Genomic DNA, 10,688 nt, shown 5'->3' with positions numbered 1-10,688 from the left:
AATTCTGAGTCCCCGACAGGAATCGAACCCATGACCTCCCGAACACCGGGCGGGGACTCAGAATTTTTCTTTGCCCACGCTCGTGTCATGTTGATTAATTCATCTTCACATTTCATTACCGAGCTTAAAATTCACCATCTTTATTAACTTATCACACGATGACTTCTATAGTGTTGATCCTAGCAGTATGCAGGACACCTGTCATATATGAACTCAGTTAAATGACCTCGCTCTCCATGAGTTCTCGTAACTCAGTGGATAGAGCGCCCGTCCGGTGTTCGGGAGGTCATGGGTTCGATTCCTGTCGGGGACTCAGAATTTTTCTTTGTCCCACGCTCGTTTCATGTTGATTAATTCATCTTCACACTTCACAATCCATTTCTAACTTTCCAAGAAATTGAATAGCGAAGCGCGCGAGTGACGTCATAATTCGGACAAACAAAACGGAATGGTGGAAGATTTGACACTTTTTCAAGCGCGTAAGCAAGCGTTCCTAAAACAATTTTTAAAACGAAAATTCGGCGTTCCTTTTCCTCCTATTTCTCTCAGAACACGCTTATGTTGTCTGACTCTCGAGGGGTTCCAATAATTTGCATTCTATTTTTAGACTTCGCGCGCTTCGTTATTGCTTAAGTAAATCCATAGAGTAAAGTGAAGCCATGGGGCGTGCTAAGATGAAGTGTTTGAATAATAATTTTGATTAAATAAACAGAACCGCGGGATTTTGCGTTGACTAAATTTTCACATTTTCTTCCTTATTTTATCCAACCTCGATCAAGAGCCAGGCCGGCCGAATAATGTTCAAAGTCATTTTCTGTATCTAATTCTGGTCAAGTTTCTTTTCTCGTTGGACACTTCCTTGGACTGGAGTTTTTAATTTACTTTATTTTGTTACGTTGCTGAAGCACTTGACCGATTTCTAGTCTTTTATAAATCTCAAATAGCTTTGATTTTTAGCTGTACCTAACACGTATTTATTTTATTTTACTATATTCCTTTTTTTTTTTTTTCGGAAATTGTCGTTCCTGTTGTGTAATTTTAGATGGTGACTCGGCAATCCTAGTTCTAACTGCCCTATGGGGTTCCTTGCTTAAACATTTTTTTTTTTTTTTGCGAGAACAGCTGATTTTGGACTCAAGGCTGAACAGAGATTGGGATTTTCTTGTTTTTTTGTTTTTTTTTTGTTTTTTTTTTTTACATGATTTGTGGCTGAATGTTCTTAACATGTTTTACAATTTTTGAGACCATGGGAATTGAACATTTCATGGGCTTGATGGAATTGAATGAATGTTTCAAATACTTCCTTTTGTTTTCCTTTTACACTGGGAAGGAGTGTTAGAGTATTATATTTAGAGCCCATGGAGAACAAGTGGAGGAAATAATAACGATTTTAGTCTGAGAAGGATCTGATTTCTGTGTTGGTAAAATTGTGGTCAACCTCGAACTCAGACGTTCTCGATCTGACTGATAGAAAGATTCTAACAAAAATTCATATGTAGCGTCAAAACCTCAAATTTACGACTTCTAAAAGTAAATTCCACGAGAGTTGTTGATGGGTTGAGGTTAGTTTGGGCGGAATAAATGCGTTATTAATCGATGAAAATTAATGACTGAATATAAGCAACACTGAAAATAAGTCCATAAAATTGACCAAACACCAAAGGGTTCATTATGATTTTTTTAATTGCCAAGCCGCTTTTTCTTCTACACCCCGTAGTTTTACAATTATTTTCACTTTATTACTTTTTAAAATGTCCCTTAGTAAGAGTCCGCGTTGTTTTTTTTTTTTCTGCTAATTAAGCGAGTACCATGCTCATCACACTACTGTCTTCTCGTGCGGCTCGTTTTATCGCTGGCTCACTTGGCTTGTCAGCTAAGGAAGCCTTTCACAGACAATGCCATTGTGATGGCCTGAGATCACCTGACATCCACTATCATTCCAAGAACCAGCTGCTCTGATGGGAAGGGCATATGAGTGCCCATCCATCCACATATGCCCGCATGGTTCGTTCGCTTTTCCACTGGGTTCATTTGAAGCCCAGTTCGTGTAGACTGCAACCGAGTGATCGTACCAGTAGAAATTGTTTGAAGACCATTTCAGCCCGATCCAAACCTGTTTAAGCGAGGGAGCTTTCTCTGTGACCAGATTCAGGACAAACTCGTTCTCTTCAGCGCTGTTTATCTTCACCAGTCCTGCGCCCAGAGATTTGCAGTACGCTTGGGCCTGGGACCAAGTCTTGATGGAACTACTCACCAGGTAACAGTAGTTGGCAAATCGCGTCCAGCCGTGAGGACAAGGTTCACCTGGAAACGAGTTGAAATATCGAAAATATTGATGATGAAGAATGATCTAGCATCAAAATAGCTTAACAGCTGAAGAGTTCTTTAGTAAGTTCAAGACTCTCTTCAACCCAGTCGTCTAGCTAGCTTAATCCCAGGGTACTGGCTAGAATTCGTGAACAAAGTTCAGAAAGTTATTAGTTTCTAAAGAGCCTGGCTGTAGGGCTGCGTCGGCGAGGATTCGAAGTGAACCAATTAGATATTTGTCAACTTCACGTTGACTTTGTGAAGCTAAAAAGCCCTAAGGCAGTTAAATTTCCTTTGTAAGCTTCAAATTTAGTATAATCTTAGAAATAAAATAATTTTGGTAATAGAATTCGTTAGTTAATGGATTGCGTGGTAGAATAGACAGGAGTAATTGTAGAAACGATTTGAGACAGGGTATATATATGATCTAAGTTCAGTTGAGGCACTCGGTTGACAAAATTTCAATTGCTTAACTTACCAACAGTCTTCTCGATGTTTTCCAGAACTCCAGGATCCTGTTGTGGCACACCGGGCAATGCTGAAAGGAAACCAGAAAATGGGAAAAATTAACAGGAAATAGCGCTCTGTAAAGCAGACAACGCATATAGCAAAACCATAACTGGTACAGAAACTCCAGTGGACTGGAGTGATACTGTAGTTTAAGCGATACTTCATTTGAGCTGACTGGGAGAATTTGCATCAATTCGACCATTATGAGCTCGAAATTCGATTTGGCTGTAATTTTCCAAAGGCTTGTTCATCAGAGTAGTTTAAGATTTTGACCAAGAGGTTTTGAATTTTACAGGCAGCTTAATTAGGTTTTTTTTTTTGTTTTTTTTCTTTTCTTTTTTTTTCCGGCGTGAATGCGTTAGCACAAGTTCCCGACAGATTTTAACGGCAAATTAGTTTTGCTGTAGTTGTTAATACGTCTGATCGCATAAAGAGCGGTTATTTTAAGATTTGCTTTTTAAGGGCATATCTAAAACGCTTGGTTAGGGCCGCGTGTCTTTCAAACTAGAAAATCGTCATGATCGATGCCTCAATTCCTATGAATATAATGGCGATTAATTACTGTTAAAGTGAAAAATCGGAATTGCAATACCTGCTACACATCCTATGGCAAATAGAGCGGTAACGATATAGAGTGGCAAAGATGTAAACATCTTCATCTCGATTTTCCTTTGGCTGTTAGAGGCAATGTTAAAGGACAATTTGAACGCAATCTCGCTCACGTTTCCGTGGGGTCGATGTATAATGAGTCGGGCAGTAGTGATGACTCACTCTTACACCATCCATCGAACACGAAGAAACAAGAACGTAAACACTGTGATGTCAGAATGAAGAAGCGTAAACTCGATGGGAGTACCCGTCGGTCGAGGCAAGCTTAGCTAGAGGGTATTTACTCCATTTAGGCTATTTTAGACCGTCCCGTGAGCCAGATCGGGCCATAAATGTCCATAAATGTCCGGAAAAAACACTGAAAACCCTCGGAACGTCTTCAGCGACAGCTGAATGCGCGAAAAGAACTGGAGGGGGGAGAGGAAGACAGAAAATCGTACCTCCCGCCCCTCTCTCGTTCATAAAATTCACATTCGCCTGTGCCTTTCCCATTACAATTTAGACTTCCCTTCACTCGCTCAGCTCTGTCGCGTTCTTTACGTACAAGGCTGTCGACACTCTATCAGGATGTGGGCGGAAAGTCTTATTCAAACCTGTTTACAGTGTTCTATCCTTGTTTGAAAATGTCGAGTGATCAAAACAGTTCTTTAATTTAGTTTTGTAGTGGCAAGTTTTCGCCTCTTTGGTGTACTGAAGAATTCATAATTTTTTTAAACAAAAGGCCTTGTCGAGGACAGTCATGTTAAATTAAATATGCCCAAGCTCTGGTATTTCGTCCTGATTACTATCAGTTGTACTAAACCACAATTTTCGCTTGTCCATCTCTAAACAAAGGTAGAATACTCTTGAGAGGTCCATATGAGAATCTGTCAGAATCTGTGAAATATAAGTGCTGGCGAATAAATAATGCGCTTGAGCAACGAAAAAATGTCAACAGTGGTTAGTGCTCCAAAATTAAAATATTTGCTTAATATTACGCTGGACAAAACTGTTCTGAATAGAAGTTTTACAACAGACAATTAAAACAAGCAAAGCGATGCAAATAATTTTTTGATTGTTATAAACCTTATTAAATTCCACACATGGAGAGATATTTTCATATAGATCACGCGAGGAAAACTTGCGTTACAGCTGATCTAAATTTGTGGACTCAATCACAAAAGTACGGAAAATTGCGTGGTTTCTGAGAAAAAATAGCTATGGTTTACATCAACATCGTAGTGGTAGACCAGTGTTGTTGCGCGAAGAACTGAACATCGTTGCGCGTTTGTGAATTTTTTTCATGAATTCGACAAGTTCGCATGAGGAAGGAGCAATAATCCATGTAAACAGTACCATAATCCTGTGATATATCAGCGGTTTAGAAAATCAAAGATTCGAGTTGTGATGCTACCACTGAGGGGTCACAAGGCAAACCAAACAAAGTTATTTCAAGTTGTTATGCAAGAAAATGCGAGAAAATGGCAAGCTCCTGGTAGATGAGCCCAGAAACAGGCCCGGAAACGTTTCTAAAAGCACAACTAGCGGTGTCTGAGGTTCTTGGCCGACAACGCTTTAACACAGCAGTATTTTGGGCACTTTTGTTGCTTGTACGAAGGCAGCCATCTTCAAGTGAAACGGGTGAAAGACCGATCTTGTGGCAAGAACAGAGAGACTTCAAAGAGGATCACTTTGTGAAGACAGTATCGTCTTTCTCCCACATAAGTTGTAAGTCTTTTCCCATGCTTTCTTGTCAAAATCCACTAGCACGTAGAGTTTCTTCGCAAAACAACACTCCAAATGTGACTCTTTTTTTCTCAGAAATCACGTGATTTTGCATACTTTTGTGACTGAGTTACCAAAATAGACCATTTTACAGTTGTCTGCTCAGTGATCTGGCCTTTGGATGGCAGCGAGGCTAGAGTTGACCTTGTTTTGATACAGACCTCACTGCTTTTGTCATGTAAATGCACCTAGTTAGCATCAGAACAACTTGTTTTACACAACAAAAGCAGTGAGGTCTGTATCAAAACAAGGTCAACTCTAGCCTCGCTGCCATCCAAAGGCCAGGTCACTGAGCAGACAACTGTAAAATGGTCTATTGAACAAGGTGTAATGCAAGCCTTTCTTGCGTGATCCATATAAAAATAAGTTCCCATGTGTGGAATTTAGTAACAGGGAATCACAAAATTATTTGGGTCACGTTGTTTGTTTTAATTTTTTGTCGTAAAACGTCAATCCAGAACAGTTTTGTCCAGCTTACTATTTACACTGTCTAGTTTGTTTCGCTGTCGTATACAACAGAGAGCTTAAACAAATCACTTTAAATTTACGTGACAGTTCATTATTCCTCAGCGACCGCGATCCATTTGGTCAGAGACAAGATCATTTTCACGTGACGTCATCATTTTCCTAAATCGAAAACTAGAGAGCCACCAAAGTTTTTATCCCTATCAGGCATAAGAGGTGGTATATTTATTTCTGTTTACAATGTTACAGCTCAATAGTGTGCTTCGTTTGGAAACCAGCGTATTTTGAATTTCAGAGTTATGGCGGTGCGTGACACAAAGCTACGATCATATCTGTCGAAAATATATATCTATCTCATGATTTTTTAGCGTTTCTAGAAGTTAGATCATTAGGAAAAGTGCTTATGTAAATGCTTGTTTGTTCAGTACAGATAATCACTCGCCTAGATGGCCAAAGTAAGTTCCAGATGTTTACACTATTTTCCGGCCTACATATTAGTGCACCACAGAGGTGCACCAACATGGCGTTTCCATACTGGGCTCTGTAAATTTCTGCGAAACATCTCGACGAATATCTGCAGTTTGGGAAAACGCACAGACCTAAAACTTGGAGAAGCGTCTTCTTTATTTGTTTCCTATAAGATCACAATTTCTTGACTTTATCCACTGAATAGTTTTCGATTTATTTTTTTATTGCGTGACAGAGAAAACGATCCACAAGGAGCCCTCATATCCGTTTAGAATTTGAATAAAAGATTGCCCTTTTAGGAGCCGTTTTTGTTTCCTTAGGGATAAAATTTACTGTTACAGAGAATTTTTCACTGTTAATGTTAAAATGCCAAAAATTTAATTGTTCTGTGTTACAGAGCCAAGAATTTAAGTGTTCAGTGTTGTCGAGGTACCCCCTTTCAGACCCTCCTGTAACAGACTCACTACCGCTAACCATCTCGGAAACAGCGGAAATCACCGGAAAAAATGGAAAAGAATCAGGATCGAAGAGTCTGACTCTGATTAAACTTTACAAGTTTTATTTTACATTCTGTGCCCGTTATTGAATGTTGCATTTCTTACTTAAGGACGTTTATTAAACCTTTTATGAGCTTGTTGCTTGAATCTCAGTATGCATATAATAGACATAATACAGCATGGAAAGTGCGTCTTTTACGCACTCGTTGGTATTTAAGAAATTTCACTCGTTCACTGCGCTCACTCTTTCGATTTCTGATACTTACCAACTCCTGCGTAAATACCATACGGACACACTTTCCATGAAGTATTCTATATTATGTAGAATTCAAAATGGCTCCCGTATCGCCGAAAAGGTCCATTATAAATAATAACAATTGAAACAAGGTGCGTTCATCACATCGGTGGTTTTCAGAACGGCCCGATGATGATGATGATGATGATGACGACGACGACGACGACGATGATGATGATGATGACGATTGCTCACAATTGCAGTTTTTCTGGCAAAATTGCAGACAGAAAGGGTACACCCAAAGTCGGAGCAACAAAAACTGTACCTGCATGGAATATGCATCCAGCATTGCTATTTGCAAATTTCTTTAACGATATGATCAACTATGCCTTTCACAGCGTTATTATCAGTTAGCCTAAGGAAATGATTTTTAACTGGTTTACTGGATAAAGCTGTCAACTCTTCGTCGTTCATTCTCTGGGTGATTCCGATCGCGAAAATTTCAATTCCTCTCGCCTTTATCTCGTCTGCTCGCTTCTTTATAAACTCGGGACCAATCCCACTGAATCCATCTGTGACAACCACAGTCACTTGCTTTGCGTCTGCAACAAATTCAGCAACAGGGAACTGAGATGCCATCAGATTAAAACCTTACGCATAGAGGGGCTTTCGTTTGGGTGTCGATAAGTAACTGCTTCTGCATTAATACGTCGCACGATTTGTTTAAAAAAAAATACCTGGCGCCGCTTTCTCATCCAATCAGACTAAAACCAAAACAAACTGAGACTCGCTTGCTCACGTTTTCCCGCGCTTTTCGTCAACTACATTTATTTATTTCGAGTTTTGATTGGTTCATTGGATTGACTACGTCCTTTGTGATTGCTCAGAGTTATTGCCTTGGTTTTAGTTTTAGGCACTCAATTGAAAACCACTTTATTAGGTTAACTCATTTGAGTCCCAAAATTTGCTTTTTGAAACAAATTGTTAACAACACAAAAGCTTACCCAAGGCAGCAAACGCGAATAGGAGACCATCGTGAAAAATGGATGGTGCTTCAGACTTCAGAATTATTTCTCATCAGTGGGATTTTAGGGTGAAATTCAGAAAACTGGTACAATCATGCATAAGGCCTATTGTAGCAAATTCAAATCTTCTACTTTTCTATCGTCTACCTTGGAGACACGGACAACTGACCACTGAAGAGAAGGTTGAATTGTCGTTTAATAGGAGGCTTCTTGATATAAGTTTTTTTTGTAATTTTGTTCAATAAATTGCTTACCAGGGTTTCCAATTCTCGACCCAAACTTGGACGAAAACACGTCAAAATTCACTGCCTTAATAGTTTTTCCGGTACCAGTTGACGATCCCTCGTAGAACGTATTCCTCAAGATGTCCTCCAGCTTCCTTTCGTCTTCATCATCAGAAAATCGTGATTGTATGTTGATATGTTGTGAATATGACACGATGGACACTCGAGAGTTGTCTGGGGATATTGTAAACCTTTTCAAAAGTCTCTTGGCGAAGTCTTTGGCCAGGTTAAAGTTGTCTTCATCTATACTCGCAGAAGCGTCTAGAATGATAGCCAGGTCGATCTTTTTGCCGCATGTTTCTGTTTTCCCTGATAGAAAAAAAGAAAGACAATTGTATATTACCGTATTGCATGATATCATGAAATTGCCTTTCGCACGATCCTAAACTGTTGAGGCAACGCGAAGACTATGCTTCGCAGTTCTTTGTTCCATTGATTACCGATGTCACAGTTCAGCATACCGGTAACCAAGAAAAAACTTCAATAATTACCAACCCATCTCTTTGTGTCCAACACAGCGAGCTTGCCCTTTGTTATAATCAGGCCGCAACAAAGTTCTTGTGTTGAAGAGGCACTATAATAAGAGCCTGGACCTGATAGACAAATTTTTCATTGAAATAAACCATTGATTGAGGGGCGGTGTGCCCAAGCGGTTAGCTCGCTGGATTTGCAATCCAGAGGTTCCGAGTCCATTTATCCTTCTCCCTACCAATGGATGGAATTGTGACTAATGGTCCCGAATTCAAAAAGGCCATTTCCGAGTTCGCTTTTGCCTCCGTCTCAAAACGCGTTTTCGTGCGAAACCATTTATATGTGAAAATATATTCTGCCTAGAGGTTCATTTTCGTGTAAAATCAAACTCTTTTTTCGTATGATCGAAAGGTTTTGCACGAGGACTCGTTTTGAAACAGAGGCACAAGGCAACTCGATAATTAGCTCTTATTAACCGAGCCGTAGGTCTGTATGGGAGAATCTTGACCGTGATCAAGATTCTCCCATACAGACCGACTTAGCTCGGTTAATAAGATGGCGTATCATCATTAGCGTATCGTCAGAACTTTTCTATGGGGAATACTCCGATTTTGATGTATTAAAATTCAACCTAAAACAGTAGACAACAGACCTCAGTACGAGGCTCTGGGGAATGACTACAGAGTTTGTGGGGTTTATTCCTTAAAGCCTCGTGCTGAGGTGTATTGTGTTAGGCTTAATTCTAATATATCAAAATTGCTCTATTACAATCAGAATTCCTTAAGTATATGCATTTTAAGGAAATACTTAGCAAAGTGTTGGAATGGGGCTTTTTTTCCTGGTATTTTTGTTTCGTTTAAAGGCGTTGGCGTGTTTTTCTTTACTCAGGACAAAAATGGCACCAGACTGCGGGCGTTAATAGGGAGCTTAAGAAACCACGACGGCGACGCCAGGGACAACATCGATTTAAAAAATTACTTTACTTTGTTTATCGCTTTCAAAGCTATCACGATACTGAATCTAGAACACATCAATAAATTCGAAATAAAAACTTGAAAAATTAGCCGTGGTGGGTCACGTTTTCCAGACAACGCAGAATTTGGTAACTTCACGTTGTTGTTTTGCAGAGGACGGCAAAGAAATGTACCAGAAATTATAACGCACATGCTAAGCCATTGTTCTCCTCATTAAACCTTTTGTTTAGCGACGTTGCCGTTGCCGTCGTAGTTTTCTTAAGCTTCCTAATAAAACACCTAAAACAGTGTAAACCTAAATGGTTATTTAAGTCCTTTTCTTAAATTCATCCGAAAATTTAGTGCCCGTATATAACATCGTGATCAAAGCGCTCCAGTCAATTTTTCCTTAAAGGGATAAATATTGATATACGAACGCTGAAACGGTCATGATATCCCTGATTGCCACTTCAATTCCGCCTTCTGCGTTGCCAGTTTTGCCTATTTTATTAACTTGACGCTAGCCGACGATTGCACTTGAGATTCCTTTAAAATTAAACAGATCATCAACTATTGTTTTCGCTAGCTGGTTGAATTGTTTCTCTTCAATAAAACTTCTTTTTGTCCTTAAACCTGCCTACATACATATCTGCATACATGCCTACATATCAACAACGAAATTTCTACCAAGTATTTCTTTTTAAATTTGCCAGAAACTTTCTAAAATTCAATTAACCAGATCTTGCGTAAATATTTTGTCTACCGACATTCTCTTACCTTTGACAAAAATACTGCCAAGCAAAACCACGGGAAAACTGAAAAACATAATCTTGTAGATAACACCCGTGGAACACATCATGAAGTGAAAATGAAATACAGGCAAGTACTTATTAGAAAGCCGGTATACACAATACAATATACAAGCGATATCCTAATGTAGCTCTCTGTGTTTGGCTTTACGAAAATCAACGCTTAAACTTATAATTTATTAACCATTTTGAGCAAGAGAGCATAATGTACCTTATGAGAATCTAGAAAACAAACAGATAAGGACAAGGAGTTGGCTTTCAAAGGCAGCGTCTAAGATATTTATTATCTTC

At 39.2% G+C, this 10,688-nt stretch overlaps 2 protein-coding genes across 2 annotated transcripts; both read right to left on the bottom strand.

Moving 5' to 3' along the window:
* Positions 1-1,405: 1,405 nt before the first annotated feature.
* On the bottom strand, positions 1,406-4,211 carry LOC145502805 (perlucin-like protein). The gene is made up of 3 exons (XM_081482191.1): positions 3,410-4,211; positions 2,786-2,845; positions 1,406-2,304 (listed from the first exon to the last, which is right to left on the bottom strand). Exons 1-3 carry the CDS (start codon positions 3,474-3,476, stop codon positions 1,874-1,876), a joined length of 558 nt encoding a protein of 185 aa, XP_081338317.1. The 5' UTR covers positions 3,477-4,211; the 3' UTR covers positions 1,406-1,873.
* Positions 4,212-6,420: 2,209 nt separating this feature from the next.
* LOC145503031 (matrilin-1-like) lies at positions 6,421-8,773 on the bottom strand. Its single transcript, XM_081482456.1, has 2 exons — positions 8,135-8,773; positions 6,421-7,457 (listed from the first exon to the last, which is right to left on the bottom strand). The coding sequence occupies exons 1-2, from the start codon at positions 8,523-8,525 to the stop codon at positions 7,207-7,209; spliced, it is 642 nt and encodes a 213-aa protein (XP_081338582.1). The 5' UTR covers positions 8,526-8,773; the 3' UTR covers positions 6,421-7,206.
* Between the last annotated feature and the right edge of the window lie 1,915 nt (positions 8,774-10,688).

The sequence above is a fragment of the Orbicella franksi genome, chromosome 11 (assembly GCF_964199315.1).
Source record: "Orbicella franksi chromosome 11, jaOrbFran1.1, whole genome shotgun sequence".
Taxonomy (NCBI): domain Eukaryota; kingdom Metazoa; phylum Cnidaria; class Anthozoa; order Scleractinia; family Merulinidae; genus Orbicella; species Orbicella franksi.
Note: the sequence above shows the minus strand (reverse complement) of the source record. Positions and strands in the feature narration are given on the sequence as shown.